The sequence below is a fragment of the Ranitomeya imitator genome, chromosome 10 (assembly GCF_032444005.1).
Source record: "Ranitomeya imitator isolate aRanImi1 chromosome 10, aRanImi1.pri, whole genome shotgun sequence".
NCBI lineage: Eukaryota > Metazoa > Chordata > Amphibia > Anura > Dendrobatidae > Ranitomeya > Ranitomeya imitator.
The window spans coordinates 115,387,519-115,410,433 of NC_091291.1; the positions used below are offsets into that span (position 1 = coordinate 115,387,519).

The 22,915-nt window shown below is 40.5% G+C and overlaps 1 protein-coding gene across 1 annotated transcript in view; it reads right to left on the reverse strand.

The window, feature by feature from the left end:
- PRKCZ (protein kinase C zeta) overlaps nt 1-22,915 on the reverse strand; it is a 201,398-nt gene that overhangs the window by 158,733 nt on the left and 19,750 nt on the right. Inside the window, exons 4-5 of the mRNA XM_069741677.1 lie at nt 12,658-12,747; nt 8,412-8,462 (exon numbers count right to left, since the gene is read on the reverse strand). Coding sequence (XP_069597778.1) covers nt 8,412-8,462; nt 12,658-12,747 — 141 coding nt within the window. The remainder of the gene's footprint in view (nt 1-8,411; nt 8,463-12,657; nt 12,748-22,915) is intronic.

The window sequence follows — 22,915 nt, forward strand, 5'->3', positions numbered from 1 at the left end:
ATGTATAAGGTCCGTAAAATAAAACCTGGCAATTCGTCCCTTTGACAAAACACAAGAAGAAAACCCTACCTAGCCAAACCAGCTGCTGTCATCGGCCTCTGCAGAGATGCAGCTATGTGTGCACAACATTGTTATTCATTGCCATTTGCAAAGAGATTATTTGCAATTTTTTTTTCTCTTTTTTGTTTGATTCCTAAAAGCCCCAAGATGCCAGCAATGCACAAGGAAAAAAAAAAAAAACAGAAAAACCAAAATAACCCCTTCACCACTAAAATAACATTTTGGATATTGAGGTGTACACAAAGCGTCAATATAAGGATATGTAATAAAAAATACACGAATCACCAGCGTCCGTCATCCATTTTATCCCGCACCACCCTTACAGTAGATGTATCACTATATAAAGCAGCCAGCATGTTATTTATGGCAAAATTATCACATTTAATTCATTATTAATGATGTTCTGTTCCCACAATGCTGCATTAGCAGACATGTAGACGGGCCTGCTCATGAGCTAAATGTCTAAATGCCGACCGTGCTGTCATTACTGTAAATTACAAGCAGATTAGCGCAGAATAAGGCGGCATATACCCAGACAAAAAAAATTTAAAAAAAAAAAATTATTATCCACAATAGGCAGCATAAATAACAGGTACATCAGATGTTGATTTAACCTACATATTCATTTACACACGAGACAGTAGCCTTCTGCTGGCTGAAGATTATTGATGGTTGAATATTGTCAAATTTCAAATGCATCACTTAATAATAGTGATGCATAGTATATTGCCCAGCCACGTAGTATATTGCCCAGCCACGTAGTATATTGCCCAGCCACATAGTATATTGCTCAGTCACGTAGTATATTGCCCAGCCATGTAGTATATTGCAAAGTCACATAGTATATTGCACAGCCACGTAGTATATTGTCCAGTCACGTAGTATATTGCCCAGCCACGTAGTATACTGCCCAGCCACGTAGTATATTGCCCAGTCACGTAGTATATTGCCCAGCCATGTAGTATATTGCCCAGCCACGTAGTATACTGCCCAGCCAGGTAGTATATTGCCCAGCCACGTAGTATATTGCCCAGCCACGTATATACGTTTTTTGTTTTTTTTTGAATGTTTAGGATTTTCGAACACAGGTCCCTCTAAAGTGGTTCGGACACAAAAAAAGAAGGGGGAGGGGGAGAAAGGGCATCCAAAATTTATTTGGCTAGCATAGGAGTTACAGATCCAACAGCAAATATTTAATTCCCCTGCAGTGCCACCACAAGGAAAAATAAGGCATTACATCATAGCCGTTCAAATCAATAGATTCACTTTGCAATATGTGGATACGTTGAGTCCTCCAAATTAAAAAAAGATGTACAAACATTTTTTTTGCAAAGTATCTACTGCACTTAGAAAATTTTAATGCTAAAACTAAGGCATTTAAAAATGTTCATATTGCACCACAGCTTGTTTCCTAGGCTAAAAACTGGTACTGTATTAAAACCCATGACAAATGATGTATAGACTGCTGCATGTTTAAAATGGCATTTTCCTGAAGATTACGGCTTTTTTTTTTCTTTACGTGTCCCCTTTTATACATTTTCACACTTCTTTAGAGCAGTTATTCCAATTTTTAGGGCACCTTTCTTTTGGAATAAGAATTGCAACCTTTCTACCTGCCACTCATACATATACAGACATATGCATATATACAGTTAGGTCCATATATATTTGGACAGAGACAACATTTTTCTAATTTTGGTTATAGACATTATCACAATGAATTTTAAACAAAACAATTCAGATGCAGTTGAAGTTCAGACTTTCAGCTTTCATTTGAGGGTATCCACATTAAAATTGGATGAAGGGTTTAGGAGTTTCAGCTCCTTAACATGTGCCACCCTGTTTTTAAAGGGACCAAAAGTAATTGGACAATTGACTCCAAGGCTATTTCATGGACAGGTGTGGGCAATCCCTTCGTTATGTCATTCTCAATTAAGCAGATAAAAGGCCTGGAGTTGATTTGAGGTGTGGTTCTTGCATTTGGAAGGTTTTGCTGTGAAGTAAACATGAGGTCAAAGGAGCTCTCCATGCAGGTGAAACAAGCCATCCTTAAGCTGCGAAAACAGAAAAAACCCATCCGAGAAATTGCTACAATATTAGGAGTGGCAAAATCTACAGTTTGGTACATCCTGAGAAAGAAAGAAAGCACTGGTGCATTCATCAGTGCAAAAAGACCTGGGCGCCCACGGAAGACAACAGTGGTGGATGATCGCAGAATAATCTCCATGGTGAAGAGAAACCCCTTCACAACAGCCAACCAAGTGACCAACACTCTCCAGGAGGTCGGGGTACCAATATCCAAATCTACCATAAAGAGAAGACTGCATGAAAGTAACTACAGAGGGTTCACTGCACGGTACAAGCCACTCATAAGCATCAAGAATAAAAAGACTAGACTGGACTATGCTAAAAAACATCTAAAAAAGCCAGCACAGTTCTGGAAGAACATTCTTTGGACAGATGAAACCAAGATCAACCTCTACCAGAATGATGGAAAGAGAAAAGTATGGTGAAGGCGTGGTACAGCTCATGATCCAAAGCATACCACATCATCTGTAAAACACGGTGGAGGCAGTGTGATGGCTTGGGCATGTATGGCTGCCAGTGGCACTGGGTCACTAGTGTTTATTGATGATGTGACACAGGACAGAAGCAGCCGAATGAATTCTGAGATATTCAGAGACGTACTGTGTGCTCAGATCCAGCCAAATGCAGCAAAACTGATTGGTCGTCGTTTCATACTACAGATGGACAATGACCCAAAACATAAAGCCAAAGCAACCCAGGAGTTTATTAAAGCAAAGAAGTGGAATATTCTTGAATGGCCAAGTCAGTCATCTGATCTCAACCCAATTGAGCAGCATTTCACTTGTTAAAGACTAAACTTCAGACAGAAAGGCCACAAACAGCAACTGAAAACCACCACAGTGAAGGCCTGGCAGAGCATCAAAAAGGAGGAAACACAGCGTCTGGTGATGTCCATGAGTTCAAGACTTCAGGCAGTCATTGGCAACAAAGGGTTTTCAACCAAGTACTAAAAATGAATATTTTATTTAAAATTATTGAATCTGTCCAATTACTTTTGGTCCCTTTAAAAATAGGGTGGCACATGTTAAGGAGCTGAAACTCTTAAACCCTTCATCCAATTTTAATGTGGATACCCTCAAATGAAAGCTGAAAGTCTGAACTTCAACTGCAACTGAATTGTTTTGTTTAAAATTCATTGTGGTAATGTCTGTAACCAAAATTAGAAAAATGTTGTCTCTGTCCAAATATATATGGACCTAACTGCATGCATGCATGTATGTATGCATGTATGCATGCATGCATGCATGCATGCATGCATGTATGTATGTATACACACACATACATATATACACACACATATATACATACAAACATATATACATACATATATACATACATATATACAATTGTCTAAGGGTTTTTCTGTCTGTCTGTCCTGGAAATCCCGCGTCTCTGATTGGTCGAGGCCACCAGGCCTCGACCAATCAGCGACGGGCACAGCATGGCAACGATGATGTCATAAAGGTTGCCTCGACCAATCAGCGACGGGCACAGTCTGCCGCGAATTCGCCTCGACCAATCAGCGACGGGCACAGTATCGACGTAGAGGTCTTAATGGTTGCCATGGCGACAATGATGTCATAAAGGTTGCCTCGACCAATCAGCGATGGGCACAGTCTGCCGCGAATTCTGGAATTATCATTGTCCATATACTACGGGGACATGCATATTCTAGAATACCCGATGCGTTAGAATCGGGCCACAATCTAGTACATACATATATACATAATCTATAAAAGGTTTTCCTTTCCTGTATCTCTCCCTTCTACATTAAAATCGGTTATTTTCAATAATCCCAAAGTTCTGCCCAAGTCCTCCAATATGCACCAACAGATCTGTATAAGAGGTTTCATAATTCCCCGCATTTCTTCATTTGTATAGGGGTTTGAGTAGAAAACTTTTCCACTTCGTCATGAGCGATTTTATGTTTTATTATTGAATTTTTCATTTTGTTGTTAGGCTTTGTGGGGTGTGTAATATGGAAACTAGGTTCCATGGACAAAAATTTTTTCCCGAGTCATGTCAGAAAACCTGTTAGTGTCCTTAAACCAATCTATTATGTGACGCGAAACAAACCAGATTATAGGCCCTTATGTCTGGTAAATTTGCCCCTCCGAATTCCTTCAATAACATCAGCATATTCAACTTTATACGGGGTCTTCGATCTCTCCAAATACATTTTCTAACAGCCGAATTTATTTTCCCCACATCTTTGTGTTTAGGAGAACAGGGATGGTCTGTAGAGGATACAGGAGCTTTGAAATACTCATCATTTTTACAAGGTGAATCCTACTTAAACTCAAGGACAAATTTTGCCATCTATTTAGCGCCTGCTACATTTTAGAAATGATTGGGTGAAAATTTAAATTGTATACTGCCTCCTTCTACCCAGCTTGCTATCTAAATAAGTTGTGTGTTTTGGCTAACGTCACCCAGCAAACTTCTTTCCTAACCGAACAATATTCATCTCTTTCTGCTAAGAGAATTCCGCATAAGCTTTCAAATTTAGTGTAAATCCTGAAAATCTGCCAAAGGTCTCTATAAGATCTAATATCCCTGGGAAATCCCTTTCTACTTCCGCAATAGAGAGTATAATAATATCATCTGCAACGTATCAGGTCCCGATCGTCATGTTATCTATTGTTATCCCTTCAAAAACTTCATGTTGTTCTATGTACCGCACCAAAGGTTCCAGAGCCAGGTCAAATATAAGCGGTGACAGAGGGCACTCCTGACGCGTTTCCTTTTTCAAGTGGAACATTTACCAGGAAATGCCCAGGAGTTTGAATTCTTGCTGTGGGGTTACTAAATATTGCTTTTGTTACATTTAAATTATCCACCGAACCGACTTTGTCCAATACTTACCTTACCCAATTCCATGTCACCTTATCAAATGCTTTCTCTGCATCGAACGCAACCAGAACTGGCCTACCCCCCCTCTGTCCTCTCCCTTATTTATTGCATCTACAGTAGTGATGGGCGAACATGCTCGGATAACGTCTTATCGGATCACGCTCGCGTGTTATCAGAGTTTCTTGGGTGTGCTCGCATACTATGTTCGAGTCCCTGCAGCTGTTAGTCAACCTCAACACGTTGTTGGTATTCTCTAACACACAGCCAACTCCCTTCATCCAGCTGCAGAGAAACGAACATAATATACGAGCACGCCCGAGATACTCAGATAACACCCGAGCATGCTCACATAACACCTTATCTGAGCATGTTCGCTCATCACTAGACTATAGTTAACAGTGTGAGACTTAAATTCTTAACTGCGCTTCAACCTTTCACAAAGCCAGCCCGTGATGATGGCGGTCCTAGTGTTGGGAGTATCTTTGCTAACCTATTTGACGTAAGCTTGGACATTATTTTGATATCCTGATTTATGAGGGATATAGGTCTATAAGATGATGGGTCTCCTACTTCTCTTTCCACTTTTAAAAATGTAAAAAAAAAAATGAAAAAAAATGTCTTTTAATAAAACACGATTCAACATAAAAGTGTAAAAAGCAAAGACAAAAAAAAAAAAAATGTAAAAAGTTGAACATTTTTAAGCAAATTTCTGAATGTCCAAAAGGATAGGTGGAGACTGAAATAAAGGCTGCACTAATTGGGGTTTGCGGGTTAGGTTTACTCTATGAATATCAGTGGGTGACTGATGCTCATCCAGGCACTAAAGGCCGACTGCACAATAAGGAATCCACCAAGTGTCAGGCGGGAGGACGCCGGATGCACCTGCTCAGCAAAGTAGCAACAGTAATCAGGTAAAATGCTGTCAGACGGTTTACTTTCTCCCACGAATATAAAGTCATGAGATTCAATGGGAGATGACATGAAATATCCTTTGTGCACAAGGGCAAACTGCCCAGAGATAAGGGCCGGCATATTCCGCTATTATAGAACCTGCAGGTAGCAATTTATAGATCACAGCTGTGGATTTCCAGCAGGAGTGAATGGAGTTGCAGATGTAAAACTTCAAAAACTGAAACTACAGATGTGATCAACAAATATATTAATGGCCTATTGTGAGATGTCAAATATTTGCCATGATAATCCCTTGCCGTTTAGTTAATGATGTAAGGGTGGTTTCACACTTGCGTTTTTGTCTGCAGCGTTTTTTGCAAAAAAAAAAACGCATGCGTTTTTTTTCCTATATTTAACATTGAAAACGCATGCGTTTTTTGGTGTACGCTTTTGCATGCGTTTTTGAACGCATGCGTTTTTTTACTGCATGCGTTCATTTTCAGAAATGCAACTTGTAGTATTTTTGAGAGGCGTTTTTTGAACCAAAAAAAACGCATGCGTTTTCATGCGTTTTTTTTGGGTCAAAAAATACATTGGAGTCAATGGGGACGCATGCGTTTTTTTGTTAAAAAAACAGAAAACACACTGATATGCCACCCCCCAACATAAAGGTGATAAAGGGATCCTAACCCTAACCCTACCCCTAACCCTACCCCTAACCCTAAACCCTAAGGGATCCTAACCCTAACCCTACCCCTAACCCTAAGGGATCCTAACCATAACCCTACCCCTACCCCTAACCCTACCCCTAATCCCTTTAGGGACTATTTCTGTTTATAGTGGGTTTTTTACTTTATTTTGATGATTGGCAGCTGTCACACATTTCTCAGCATGCGTTTAAAAAACGCAAACGCATGTAAACGCGTCAAAACGCCGCGTTTTTTTCACCACATGCAAAAACGCATGCGTCAAAAAAACGCAGCGTTTGCATGCTTTTTTTGCGTTTTTTACCGCAAAAACGCACCCAAAAAAACGCAAATGTGAAACCAGCCTAAGAAAAATAAATAAAAATATTCCGAGAACCATCTTTTTACTTTGCACGGTTTCTTGCCAATAATCATTGGGGCACATTCATACGTCTGTTTTATAATCAAAAAAGAGTTGGAATAAAATGAGAAATCTTAATATATTTGATGAATCTCGGCACACACCTCCAAATTTACATTATTTTTATTTTTTATTTTTAAACAGTGTAATGTTTGGCAGTGAAGTGGCAAACACTGCACAGTTATGTGAAGTTGTCGCTTATGCACAATATTTCAACTTTGTGGAAAGGTAGGAAAGCCTTGTAGGGTCTCAGGGAGGGCAGAAAAAAAAATGGTTCATAGTAGAAAAACCAAAAACCATGAAGGGTAGAAAAGTGCAGGACATTGCGTGAACTCAAATTTACATGACTTTACATTGCGATTCTTTTAAAATTTCAGCATTTGACTTCAGAAAAAAAAAATTGTATTACGCAGTACATTATGTTGGTCATTTTATATGGATAATCTTAAAAGGGCGGATTAGGTTTCTTTGTGATGTTTACAGGGACAGAAAGTAAATATATATATAAAAAATAAATTATATAAGGACTAAAGTGTATTTAGTGGGTCTTTTATGAAAAATGCCGAATCCTTTCACAGCCTATTTAACCTCCTACCCCCGAGAAGGCTATGTGGTCTCTATCGTTTTGTCATGAGACACTTATGAAAAGTCAAGATCCTTATTAAAACATTGTGTTCAATGGGTTTTTTCAGGATTATCACACCTCCTGTTCTCGTTGCGGATTCGTAAAAACTAGCCTTTGAAACTTGGCCTGTTGCATGGATTCCCGAGGGATGCTCTATTATTGTCTATGCAGAAATTAACACCAAGCCCTTTACACTGTAATGTATATTCAACCCTCCTCAGGCGGACTCCTACACACTGTAAGCCACAGCCAGTTATACTAATAAACATCCCCTCCCTCCTCATTAAAGGGAATCGGTCACCCCAAAATTCGCCTATAAGCTAAGGCCACCAGCCTCAGGGGCTTATCTACAGCTTTCTGTAATGCTGTAATGCCGGTGGCCTTAGCTTATAGGCGAATTTTGGGGTGACAGATTCCCTGTAATTATATGGCAGACAGTAAAGGAAATTATGAACCCAAATCAAGAGAACATTACTACGCTTCCACTCCGATATTTCCTACTCCCTTGTTATTCGTCTCAATTGATGGCGGTCTTGGGCTTAGTAGACCCTCAGAGACATTGTGGGGGAAAACCAAAAGGTCGGCTTTAGAAAAACCAAGTGTGGAAAAAAAGAGACCAGAACAATTGTATTCTTTTGCACTGAATTAGATCACTGCGGTTTCTACTTTTACAAAGTAATTTCTGCCTGGTTGCAGCCACCATCGGGGGAAGCTTCACATCAAACGGCCGTACAGGTGAGCAGGTTTACAAAAAGCAGAGGTCATTTTCAGTAAAATGATTACTTACTGTCTTCTCCTGGACAAGGCAAGCCCGGCTTTTCTGGAATGCTTGGAAATACTGGAGAAAAGAAAAAAAAAGGTATGTCAGACTTCAAGAGCATGGAAGAAGCAATACATAAGATAGGACTAGTGATGAGCTAACGTGCTGGGATAAGGTGTTATCTGAGCATGCTCAGGTGCTGAGTGTCTTCGGCGTGCCCAATTAATATGTTCAAGTCCCCGCGGCGGCATGTCTCGCGGCTGTTAGACAATCCCTGCATGTGTTATGGTGCCTGTTTGTTATACACTCCCCGTATGTGTTGCGGCTGTCTAACAGTGGCGACACATGCAGCCGCGGGGACTAGAACATATTTTTCGATAACGCCAAAGACATTCGGTTCACATCCGAGCATGGTCAGATGACACCGAGCACGTTCGCCCATCACTACATGGGACTTATCCTTCATCTCACATACTTCACTTTCTGTCTGCCTACTCCTAACCTGGCCATGCACAATGGGGCATATTTATCATGATAAATGCACCAGAATTCTGGCGTAAATTGGTAAAAAAAAACACACACAAAAAAAAAAAAAAAGCCACCATGGTCTCTCATGATGTATATATACCATGTGTGTTTTAGACATTTTTTTAAGATTTGACTCTGGTCTCAGAAACAAAAAGTACAACAGAAAAGGGATAGAGAGAGCAACCTAAGAAGCAACACCATGAGTGAAAAGATGCAACAATATTTTGCCATAAATTCCTGGCACAACGTAAGCCAAGTGATAGGTGGAGAAAACAGATCTGTCAAGCAGTACGCGCCACCGATAAATCCGGCCAATTTTAGAGATTACATTGCATAAGGCTTAGACAGAGCAGATAATTATGACCCTAATGCGGTGGCCAAACACATGGATTTTGACCAACCAGAGGACTCTCCCCTGACTGTGTCGGAGGAATACAAGGATAAGCCTGGTGGATTTCATTATGCCTAATATGTCGCCACCTCCGGTGTTTTTCAGCAGTTGCTCTGAGAGGGGGGGAAGAAGGTGGGAAAAGTAGTCGTCAGCCAGTGGTTCTTCACAACATATAACCTATATGCAGAGGACCACCTAATCTAATCTTTTTTAGCTCAGGACCTTTAGTAATTCACAAGTTTTCCAACATGTTTAGAAAAAGGTCACATTATCCTAAGCCCACAGAATAACTTGCTGATCACCGAGACCCCAATAATCTTGAGAACGGTGCTCTGCAGAGACCGCCATCATGAATGGAGCACATGCTGGACTTCTGCATCATTTTTTTTTTTTTTAAATCACTAAGTTAGTCCCTATCCTGGTAATAGAGAAAAATGTAAAATTCTAGAAATAACCTTGTAAAAATAGAAATTAGAAAAAAAAAAAAAAGTCACCCTTTCAAAAGTCGTTGTCATTTGTTTGGACTTCTGACCTCTAATGGATTTGTCACACTTCTATGTATCATGACAAGACGTAATTCCACAAAAAAAAAAAAAAATAAGTATCTACACTATAGAACATGTCCCCCAAAAAAAGAATTGGTTTCAAATTAAAAAAAAAAATGAAAAAACAGATGTCGGTGTAAGAAAAAATGGCAAATTACTTTAGCCGTTTCTTAAGTTTCATCCCATTTGCGCCATCTTTAGAGATTCCGTTCAGACATGCTCCAATACTATTGATATATCGCCTCCATTGTGTATATTGTTTTCTGCTGCACAGTGAAAAGGCGCAAACACGGAGAGGAGTCTCGTCTGCAGAGCATGAACAGTGGTAATTACATATGCAGCAGATGTTGAACAATGCCAAAAGCAAAGAATAAATCGTCTCTCTGCAAAGAACATAAAGGACGTGTGGCAGGAAAAACAGGCTCCCAGCTCGTCTGCGTGCCGAATGGATAATGAATCGTTCCTACGCCAAAAAAATGAAAATCTTTCCCTATATACTCCTTGTCAAAAGTCATTAATGCGTTCACGGAGCACACGGCAATATTTTAAAATACAACTTGTTGGTTTCTTCTTAACCACCTATGGTTCTCGCTTTTTCTCTACAAATACATTTTACAATGCCAAACCACAACCTGGATTTACTTTTGAAGTATCTCTCCCCGAAAAGGCATGAAATTCCACTTGTTGCTTCCTTTCTATAATTTTGGCGATGACAAACTCAGCGGCTTTGAAGTGTCTAATGATAATTTATGGCTGTGTAGAGAAAAATCGGTGGCGGGACATTGCTGATGCAAAGAGCAAATTGATCCTTCGTTTTATGCATCACAAAACTTTTTAGAATTATCAACTTTTCTGACAAACGTAATATATTTCATGCAGACGAATATGAAAAATTATTTGGAAACTTTACTAAAGTCGAAGAGCCGGTTTGGACTTCTACATGAATTAAAAACAGAAGTTCTGGGCATGTGCGATGAATGAAAATTGTTCTCTAGCACTAGATCAAGGCTTCTGCATAATGCCATATTAAAAATAAAAAAATGGCTTCAAATAATTCCTTTAAATTTCTGTCTCTCAAAGCGTCAGAACAAAATCCTACCTCCTTCACACACCTGAGGGAGAATACCCTAGGTGGCCCAAAGTGTCCACAGCGAAACCATCCTCTGGCTCCCTAATCGACTAGTGTGATTAGAGAAGGTGGAAATACTGGGCAATTAAGGGTGAAGTCACAGAGTGGTATAAACCGGCCCGAGATCGGAACATACTGCATGGACCGGCTGGCGGCCCCAATGACCAGTGCATAACCGCTACATAGAAATACAAGGTGTCACGCTCTAGTTGGGAGAGCCGCAGGCCGGTCCGTGCGGTGTGTTCCCATCTCAGTCTGATTTATACGGTTGTCTTACTGCACCCTAACAAAAAGGGGCAAACAATTATGGGCCCCGAGGGAGATTTACTAACTAAAATGCACCAGATTTTGCTGCACATCCCATGGTCCTCATTCATGAAGGGTTATAGATAATTTTTGGACCTCACTAAAAACTTGTGAAAGAAGGTTGGCAAGATATGCCGAAATTTACTAAAAGTGTGCTTCAATTTTTTTTAGCTTCAAAAACAGTAAGTCAACTAATCGATGTAACTTTGAGCAGACCCCAATATACCTTAGACGAACATCGTCCAAACCCACCGATATCGAAGAGCTTGGCATGGATTCTAATGGGTGTGAGGGCTCCGACGGAGAAAAGGATCCGGAGCGTACGATTTAAGACTGCCAATTCTTTTTTGCGCTGTAAAAGAAGTCTGCTGCTCTCTCACAGGACACAGGAACATTTGTCAAGACAGCTGCCGGCCGAAAGTCCAACCGAACCCTCATTTGGCCGACAGCGATCTGAAGTATATGGGGGACTTTTGAATAAATATTTCAAAAATATGCACCAGATTTGTCATCCACCATGAGGCACTGTGATCGATTTGGTGCATTTTAAAACGGTCTAGTCTAAGTTTGCCCTGTCTCGGACACTGGATTAGTAAACCTGCTTTTTTGTCTAAAACCATGGAAGAGCCCTACTCGACTGGGACTCTGCAAAAGAAGTCATGAAGGACCAGCCCTAAAGCAATAATAAGGGATGTGGCACTTCTCCAAGAGCTACTGCCCGGTCACAGAAGTCAGACCCCTAATGATCAGACATTGATAGCGTATCCATAGGTCTAAACATGGCATTATTCACAAAACTTCATACTGTGGGTTGTAATGTGCCTTCAAGATACTATAGGACATAAGTTGGGTTGGCGAATACATGGAAGTCACATGAATGGTGCCATGTTTAGATCCATTTAGTGTGCCGACAAATACATCTTATGTATTGACCTGTTGCAACCTTGTGATAAACCCAACGACAAGACTCCTGATGCTTTGGCGTCACGTGTCTAACACCATGTTTGGCCCATGGGTGCACCATACAGGACATATCAATGGTCCACACCATTGAACTGCGTAAAATCATATATATTTTAAAGAATAAACCAATACAGTAGGATAAATCTATATGGTGGCCACCAAATCTTATGTCAAGGTCGGTACAGAGTGCATCATACATCGAGCAAGTTACAAGGAATATAGAGTATAGTTTTACTTCTTGGAAAAAAAACTGTCCTGAAATTACTTTTTTCCCCTTTCTCAGCACTTCTGAAAGTGGATTCTTGTACAAGGACAGCAGAGAAAATTGCGACAAAAAGCTGCTAAACATGGTCAAGTTTTCTGGACTAAATGTGATAAATGTAGCGAGCTGTAACAAAGACGATTGTTTACCGTGAATGCTGAGTCCCTCCTCTTTATATATAGAATATAATCGGAAAGCTTCTTCCAGCTCCATCTGGGAGGATATAGTGCAGGGGTCGCCTGGTAGAAAAAGAAAATACATTTTATTTAACTGAAGGTCATAAACCGCGTTCAGCTCGTTCCAAGGGAAAGACATAACGGTTACATTTTCTCAATACTGGCGCGGAATCCAACAAGCAGTAATGAGAATAAGAGGGTCCTTGACCGACACGGTTAAAATAAATCAGCTAGCGTATAATTTTCTATATGAAGAACGTCCTTCAATAATGACAATAATTGTGTCCGATACACTGGGGCAGATTTCCAAAAACTATCTTAGAGAGAGCAAACATTATTTTAAGTCTTTCGAGTCTATCATAGTTGGGGAGTCGTTAGGTAGTAGACGTTTTGTTGACCGCGCTGCTATATAGACAGTAGTGCCACGCTAGTAGATTCGTTTCTAGTAGTCTATTTACGGGTTTTGGGTCTGTACCGTACACCTTCTCAAACCAAAACTGGTCAGCTAAACGTCCATCTCCTGACCGCTCTCCAATTTACATGCAGAAGAAGGTGGTCTTCTGTCCGCAGAAGGGACTGCAGTAGATTACCACACTACGAGCAGTTATTTATTTAGGTGAGCACCCGCCCTCATCCCAATTTTACCTGCATCCTACAATACTACCCTTATGTGCGATTGTCTCCCTATTCTTAGTCTATCATAGTGACTCCTGCCATTTCATACATTTGGTGCATTTCTTGATTGTTTAGACCACCTATATGTTGGCTTACTTTGTGGCATTAAAGAAGCACTCCTCCTCCCATCAAATGTTTTATCCTCTTAACAAAATGCTTCATCATCTTATACAGAACAGTGGACTTACAATTGCTCATTCTGCCTTTCTACTCTGCTAATCCTTCTCTATGTAGAAACGGAAAGTATCTTCCCTGCCTAATCATTCCCCTCTTGAACTCCTGACCCAGCAGCTCCCCCCTCCTCCTCCCTGTTAGGGACTTTTGCAGGGAGGTAGAATTGTAGTTCTAATGATGATGATGATGACTCATGCAGGGAAAAACAGAGAGAATTATACCATAAGGGTTGAAATGCAATCAGTATACTCGTAATTAGATGCAGGAAATATTGTGAATTTGCAACCAGACATTCTGAAGGATGCCATTGGGTGAAACCTGAATTAAAGGTGTAAGAATTATCTAAAACTCATCATGGGAGGTATGGTCTACAAGAATATTATAAAGGTTGGAATCCATAAAGAAAAATTTTAAAGCTCACATCTCCCATACAGGCTTTGTATGTGGCCTCCAAATCTTGTCCTAATAAATAGGGAAGGGGGCTTCCTAAGAATAGGTCATCAATGTAAAAGTAGTGGACAACCTTTTTTAAGAGGATAAACATTTTTATTGGAATGCTTCTGTAATATGGGCAATATGTCTCATATCAGATGCCTTGTTGCTGAACAATCACCTCATCACTTTATGTAAATGACCTCTTCCAGGCTCCGGGGCAGATGGTGCCTGGAAGATAACTCTGCCTCCAGAGCTTGTTTTACATGAAAGATACCAGTGTGAGTCAAGTAACTAACAGAACAGGAGAAATAAAAATGTGTCTTCTGGCAAATGCATTTTTTGCACTTCTCTGAGCTCTGCTGTATTGTAACCATGTCTGCCTGGGAGACGTAAGATGAAGCTGAGAGGAATATGTGGATGTGTCAGTAATAATCAGAGTTCTGCATTGAGATCAGGAGAGCAGAGAGCGGCCATTACAGGTCACAATGGCAACTCCCCTTCAAGTAAAACAAGCTCTAGAGGCAGAGTAATTTTCCAGGCACCATCCGCCCTGTAGCCTGGAAGAGGTCATTTATATAAAGTGATAACAGAGGATTTCTCAACAAAAGGGCATCTGATACGAGACACAGGTAGGACTGTTTTCAGTAGTCTGTAACCTATATGCCCATATTAATAGTTTAGATAGGTCAAATGTGGTGACCGATTCCTTTTAATGGACCCAATGAAAGGTGATGGGGTCCATTGGGAACCTAGTGGCATCCGTCATTCAATAGCACTGATTAAGCCTTGTGGCATCTGTTATATATGGAAATCACAATGCCTGTGTGATAATGATAAACCACATGCCAATTTTTTTTTTTTTTTTTTTTTTTTTTTTTTTTTTAAATAGCGGAACCTTGAGAACTTCTCAAAAGTTTATAGAATGGAAAACAAAAACCTGGAGGATAAAAAGTGACATGCTGACAAAAATCGAATCTAAAACACTGACAAAGTCAGCCTGGTTTTTTTTTTTTTTGCATGCAAGAAAAGTCACTGCACTTCAAATGAGCGCTAAGGGAAATGGTGAATCGATCCTGAAATTGTTACATAGGAAACTGGATAAACCAAATAAACCGACGTAACAAGGCAAGATTCTGCCAATAAGAATCTCGAGAATGACAAATGTTTGCAAAGAAGTCATAAAATACACCGGCTGAATGACTTATGAAACCATTTATGCATGAGAATTGGATGCAATTAGAATTAGTGAAAGAATTAACCAGCACCAGAGTGGGACCTTGACCAGTAATTAACTGGGAGTGAACTCCTATACAACATTCTTAAAGGGAACCTGTCATCTGAATTTGGCGGGACTGGTTTTGGGTCATATGGGCGGAGTTTTCGGGTGTTTGATTCACCCTTTCCTTACCTGCTGGCTGCATGCTGGCTGCAATATTGGATTGAGGGTCATTCTCTGTCCTCCATAGTACACACCTGCACAAGGCAAGATTGCTTTGCGCAGGCGTGTACTATGGAGGACAGAGAATGAACTTCAATCCAATATTGCAGCCAGCATGCAGCCAGCAGGTAAGGAAAGGGTGAATCAAACACCCAAAACCTCCGCCCATATGACCCAAAACCAGTCCCGCCAAATTCAGGTGACAGAGTCCCTTTAAATCGGTAACAGACTGATGGGAAAAGAGATTACACTGGATCTGGAAACGAGGATGGCATTTCTTAAATATAATCTAGCTCTTATCTTTATCAGCCTTGGACTTTGGCATTTTTTTTTTATTATTACTTCCTCAGATTGGAGAACAGAACCATTTTCTTAATTAGAGACGAGTCGAATTACGAAATTTGAAGGTTTTGAGAAATTTAAACAATTTGCATTTTGATTCGCAACAATCAACCCCCCTCCCAAAAAAAAAAAAAAAAAAGCAAGCCAACTTTTTACTGCAGACATTTGCATCAGTCACAGAAGGCTCATTTGACCTCAGATGTGACTGCATTGACTTTCCCATGATGGAGAATATCGGAGATTGTATAAAAGCCGAGGCAGTGAACGCAGCAGCTGTTTTAGGGTGATTTAGTATAGTGAAATGACATCTGTTTTTACACTCGCTTTACTAGTCCAATTTGACAACGTACAAGCCACACCTATACTGTAGCCTGATGCCACATTTAGCTGTATGTCAGTGTACCTAACTACCATTTCTTGTTGTTACGTCAAGGGTAGAATATATATATACACATATACATACACACCATGGGTAAGAATGTGAGATCAGCTAGCAGCAGGTGTAGTAGTACCAAACGCTGATTATAAATGGCCTCCTTTACCTCCAGCATGGGTATTATTGGAGGCGAGGGATGAAAAGCAGGGCTATGAATAAAGTGGCACAAATTGTTTCAGTCACATCAGGATAATGTTACCTCTGTCAGCGACACCATCAGTTTGACTCAGTGTATGGCACTGGATGGTCTGCATGATCAAAAATTACTAATAGAAAGAATCTATGGTGAGATCACTGTAACATTAGTAAGCTGTATGTGTGTTAATCAGCTTGAAATGGGTTAGCTGAAGTCGTAGGCAGCCTATTAGACCCCAACTCGATGCAGTGTAGTACACACCCGGAGGCCATTACCAGGCCTCTGATCACATTGTGCCGTCCAGATGGGCTGACAGAAGGAGCGTTGCAGTGAGGCTATTCGTGCAGGTCAGTAAATCTGAGGGTGGGATTGGAATTTGTGTAAATTTGGCAAAAGATAGATTAGTGGTCTTCCCCACAAAGTAATACATACAAATTACTCCAACAGGTATGCAAGGATTTGTAGTTCAGCAGCCAAATATTTAGCCTTCCCTATCTGGCCTTCTAACCATACAAGTGACCCTGCTGTCAAAATAAATAGTACTCATTTCAAAATTAGGGGATTTTCCAGTTTAAAAAACAAACAAACAAAAAAAAACAACAGAGCCAGCCCCACAGAGCCAGCCCCACAGAGCCAGCCCCACAGAGCCAGCCCCACAGAGCCAGCCCCACAGAGCCAGCCCCACAGAGCCAACCCCACAGAGCCAGCCCCACAGAGCCAGCCCCACAGAGCCAGCCCCACAGAGCCAGCCCCACAGAGCCAGCCCCACAGAGCCAGCCCCACAGAGCCAGCCCCACAGAGCCAGCCCCACAGAGCCAGCCCCACAGAGCCAGCCCCACCGCAAATGCACTGACAACCTTTGACACCAGCATGTTATCATCCACATGCAAGCACTTGTCTGTGAAAGAAACAGCAATAATATAATCATTCCTAGGAAAGGGGTTACTTATGAACGCCTGGGTGCTTTGTAGACAAAGCATAATGCTAACAAGCAGCCACTAGCCTCGGCAATATCCGGTAATGCTTTCTCATTAATAGACTTAAAAGTACATTTTCCACTTCCTTCTGAACACTTTACAATCAAAACTTAAGATCTTGAAGAACTTTGATCAAAACAAAAAAGAAAAAAAAAAAAAAATGAAAACAAAAACAGGACGCCGCTTTCATTATTTTTGGCATAAATATTAGTATGTAAAACTGCTGCCGAAAACTGCTAATCCCATACATTAAATATTAATACCGCCCAACTAGATGAAAGCACGCAAAACACTGCTGAAAGATACATGTCTGGGTAAGGAAAATACATCAGCAATAGAAATAAAAATATGGAAAATATCACCATAGCATTTATATAGACAGGAAAGTACAGAAGACTACAAAGCGGCACTCGCTGGGATTGGAGACTGACGTTTATGCTAATCTTATCAATCACGTAAAGAGCCGTCTGTCTTTGTAGCAGAGTTGTCATTTCCTCAGGGTACTACCTTAAGACACTGTAAGCCAGGTAATTTATTGCTTCCATGGGATGCAAAACAATAAGAATAAAATTCGCCACACATGACTATTAAAAAGGGAACAAAAAAAAGGGATTACACAAAAAATATGCATTCTAGAGACTGTTAGGATGACTCCGGTAGATATAATAAAATGGCTCTTTTCATAGGTTATAATTTGTTCGAACCCATTTTAGAGAACCTGTCAGTTGCCTAAAAAAATTACAGTCACTGGGGGCTGGCTCGAATCGACTGGCAACATTTTGTAGTATTTAAATAATTGTGTGTGAATTACTGACGATCTGGCACTTGTTCAACAAAAAGTTAAATGGCTTGTAAAAATCCTCGAGCTCCCCTGATTCAGTTGCTCTTTTCCGTTTTGTGCTGAGTCGCTCCATTGCAGAGATATTCAGATTTGTTTCTTCCAAAATCGCAGTATGTGAAATCTCAGATTTTAGCCCAACTGGGCGTTTCTTCACAGTCTTCTATGGAGGATGCTGTCAATCACAGCTCAGAAATGTTTGAGACTAATAGACTGCTAGATAAGCGGAGCTGTGATTGACAACGTTTGGGAAGGAACGAGTGAAAGCATAACTACCCCCCACCCCAACCAAGAGTAGAAACATCCAGTTGGACTACGAGCAGATATTTCACATACTGCGCTCCAAAAGAAACAAAATGTGAATACCTCTGCAATGGAGGGATGCAGAAGAAAACAAAAACACGAGTCAAACTAAGGGGAGGTCAGTGATTTTTACAACAGTGTTTAACACACTTTTTTTTTTTTTTTTTTTCAGCACGTGACAGGTCGTCTTTAAGGATGTGTTTTATTTTGCTATTCTGGTTTGCATTTTTTTTTTCATTCCCTCTATATGAAGGCCTGTGTTAGCACCCAAAGCAATTACTTCACTCTTCAACCAACTACAGGACTGCTGCGGCTTGTGATAGACTACCGCGATCAGGTACCTTTAACCACTGGAAGATTTTATGATGAAGCACAGTTCAAGTCACCTGACCGCTGCAGCCCATCACAAGCCTAAGGCTACTTTAACATTTCCGTTTTCTGCTGTCTGTCGTGGTGCAGCAAAATGACGTATCGACGGACATCATGAAAATAGGGAAAACCGTGTGCGACGGACCCAGTGTAATGACGGATCCGTTGTACACAAATTCCGGGGAAGGAAGAAAGGGAAAGGAAAGGAAAAAGGAAAGGAAAGGAAAAAGGAAAGGAAAGGAAAAAGGAAAGGAAAGGAAAGGAAAGGAAAAAGGAAAGGAAAGGAAAAAGGAAAGGAAAACATTTTTTTTGCAGGATCCTGCAATCTCAAAAATCAACGGATTGTGATGGATCTGAAAAGACGGAAGTGTGAAAGAGGCCTTAGACGTCCCATCATTTATGGTGCAAACCATAGACGGGCCTTTGCTGGACCCAGCAGCAAGGGAGTACGATTCATTTTGTTATTTTTCAAAGAATCCAAACTGCAAAGAACTGTTCAGACATTCCCTTTACTTAAGAGTACATGCATACATTGTGGATTTCATGCAAATTTTTCCACCGCGTATCCAGTGTTTTTTACAGCATTCCCGTATCAAAATCTGCACATGAATTTTGTTGAGAATTTCACCCCATGTATTACAAGAGTAAAGACAAAGAATTCCGCACAAAAAAAAAAAAAATCACTTGCTGCAGATTCTAAACTCTGCACCACGGGGCAATTTATGGGAGAAACATTTATGCAAGTAGTAGATGAGGTTTTTAAAATCCGCACCATGTGCCACATCTACCCCAAAAGGGAAGAGTTGATTAATTTTTCATAGGTAGTATTTTTGGCAGAAACCGCTCTTTTCCTAGACTGCCAAGTTCCAAGCAAAAATTGTAATTTTTACTTTGACACAAGGTATATAAGGGCTTGGGGCTTTTTTTTTTTTTTTTATAGAACAAGTTATTTATCAATGGTGCCATTTTAGGCAGCAACATTTTTTATTTACCGGTATTTATTTATTTATTTTAAGCATGGGAAGTAAATTCTAGGCGAAAACAAAAATCACCATTATTGATTAGGGATTGTTTTTTTTTCTGTTAAGTATTCTTTTCACGTCATTATATGTGTTACTCCAAAAGTGCCAATATTCTTGCTAAGTGGATATTTTGAGTTGAGTTGAATTTTTTATTTTGTATTTATTTTTACTTTTTTTTTACCCTCAAAGAATTAAAAAAAAAAAAGCTGCACATATAGCATTATTGTTCCCATTGACCACATTTGGAATAACGCAGATAAGAGAACATTTTATTGAAAAAAAAAAATTAAATAAGTGAAAGGGTTTCCTATCGGTAACAGATTTTTAGAACAGGTTCAGCAGGAAGAGGCGAGTAACCCCATTATTTAATTGACTCTCATTTAGTGTGAAATATTCACATTTTCATCGAGTGATGCCCTGAAAATCCTCTCCAGCCAATTATAAATTCATTTACTGGATGAAAATGTGTACATCTTAAAATTCAGCTCCGCGCCTTTACACTTTATTAAAGTTTATGGAAAAAGAGCAAAGGGAAGAAAAACATTTAAATATTTGATGCCGCCATGCTGAGCGCTTAATACCGGGACAGCCGATGTTATTCGATGGCGGATTGGTAAATAACAGCGTTATGCCAGGCTACGTTACAGCCTTCAGTGTCCTTACTCATCATTCAATTTTCCAGTTTGGGGGTCGGAGAAAGCCGAGCTACCCACACACCCACAGTTCACTTGTATGTGAGGAACCGTGCCATTTATATGGAGAATGGGGGCATGGAGGGGTTATTATGTCTTTTGCGGAGGAAGCTTTCTGCAGCACTGTGGGGAAACAAATAAAATCGCTTTTCTAGTAGTGATGGAGATTGCCAACACACTATGCAATGCAATTGAGTTAATATATTCAGCCTTTACATCACTTTTCTTCAATGGATTTGTGCAAAAGACAAAAAAACACCGATAAATGGTTCTCTGGGAGGGCAAAATGGTCTTCAAATGATAAAGTTCTGATTGCCTGAAGTCACCAATAGGGGGAGCTCTCTGCAATATGGATTTATACAGCTACAGTAAAGTGCAATAGGAACAGATGTGTATGCTGTGGGCTCCCCCTAGTGGCAGGAAGCAGAAATTCGGCGCAGAGTGCTGTCCGGAAATACTACAGATAGGGGGTTTAACGAACAAGTCAAACATTTTACCATTGCAATGTTACGGGCACCCCCATAGCACAGACCACCTTATTTCCAACCCACTGTTTAGACAAAAAATAAAAAATAAAAGTTTTGCAGAAAGTTTTACAAAACAATAAAAAAAAAAAATATTGCTCTTGCAAGAAAATAGAATATTTGCTGTTTGTTTTGCCAATGAATTACAGCCGTCTGTCCAGGGTCCCAGCCATGTGACAGATAATATATCATATTTTCGGTGTTCTTAAAACATAAAAGAAAAAAAAAAAGTCCAAATCTGACCACCACTTGTAATTAGTATTGGAGATTGTAGCTGATAAAGTGTATGTCTGGTGGGAGACCACAAAAATAAAGCCACTAACTCCCAATGGTATCCACCAGAATATTGGAGCAGCTAGTAATCACCTCTTCTAACAGAGGAGAAAACTACAGGAGCCGGAGTGAAAAATGCAAGATCATCAAACAGAGCCTGGGAGGGAGATGTAACACAAATCACCGATCCAACCAAGTGAATCACAGTACAGTTGGGAAGCTGCCATGATCAAGGCCGGTATCAGAGACAGCGAGCGAGACGGAGCAATTGTCAGACTGCGAGTCAAGGAGACCCACAGGACAATGGCCAGCAGTCCCAGGAGGACCGGACTATAATATAATGACAGTGATTAGAAGACTGCCAATGTGATAATTTGCACCCATAACTCTGCAGAGCCAAAAACGCCATCAGCCACCATTAAATATGTGCTGGAAAATAAGTGATACTACACTCCAAAAGGATTTTTTTTAATCAAGTGATGAGCGAACGTGCTGGGATAAGGTGTTATCTGAGCATGCTCGAGTGCTAACAGAGTATCCTAGGCGAGCTGGAATACCATGTTCGAGTCCCCGCAGCTGCAGGTCTTGCAGCTGTTCGATAACCACAACACGTGCAGGGATTGAATAACAAACAGGAAATCCCTGCATGTGCAGCGAGACGTTCAGCCATGCGGCCTCAAACATAGTATTCGAGCACGGCGAAAACACTTAGCACCTGAGCATGCTCAGATAACACCTTCTCCTAGTACGCTCGCTCATCACTAACTGCCATCCTTTCTCATTGGAGGTTTCTGAAAAAAAAACTCTATTCATATGCATTTTTTCATCGTTAAAGGCTCATTAAAAGTTCTCCCTATTCGAAAGGTTGAGTGATGATCATGCAGACTGCTGGGGGTCTGACTACTACAATCCCCACTGATCACGAGTATGGGGCTCTGTAATGAGTGCCATTTATCATCTATCAAGATGCTGAAAAAAAGGCAGCAACGGTGCATAGGGCCATCTCCACCATTCCCACAGAGAATGAATGGTGCAACGGGGTGGCACATGTGCGGGCACCACTCTATTAGCTGGGAGTTGTAGAACCCTCACGGATCCCCAAAATGATAATTTTTAAAGACGAACAGTTGTAATTTTTTCTTCCATAAATCATTAGTACACATGAAAATAAGAAACGTTGTAATATATCTTATTAAAGTAATCCGCTTCTTTCTCCTCCTGGACTGATCATTCACTCTCAATTCACAGGCAGATTTTGTCTCCAGTGAATACAGATTTTCCTATTACAAAGATAGAAGATGAGAGTTGGTGTTTATTAAGCTCTATGAAGAATTGTGTGCGTCATTTCAGGAGAACTTGCAGCAGAATCTCTGCCTCTACCTCCTCCTCCCTCCCCTCATTTCAGGAGAATTTGATGCAGAATGTCTGTGTCTGCCTCTACCTCCTCCTCCCTCCCATCATTTCAGGAGAACTTGCAGCAGAATCTCTGCCTCTAGCTCCTCCTCCCTCCCATCATTTCAGGAGAACTTGCAGCAGAATGTCTGTGTCTGCCTCTAGCTCCTCCTCCCTCCCATCATTTCAGAACTTGATGCAGAAT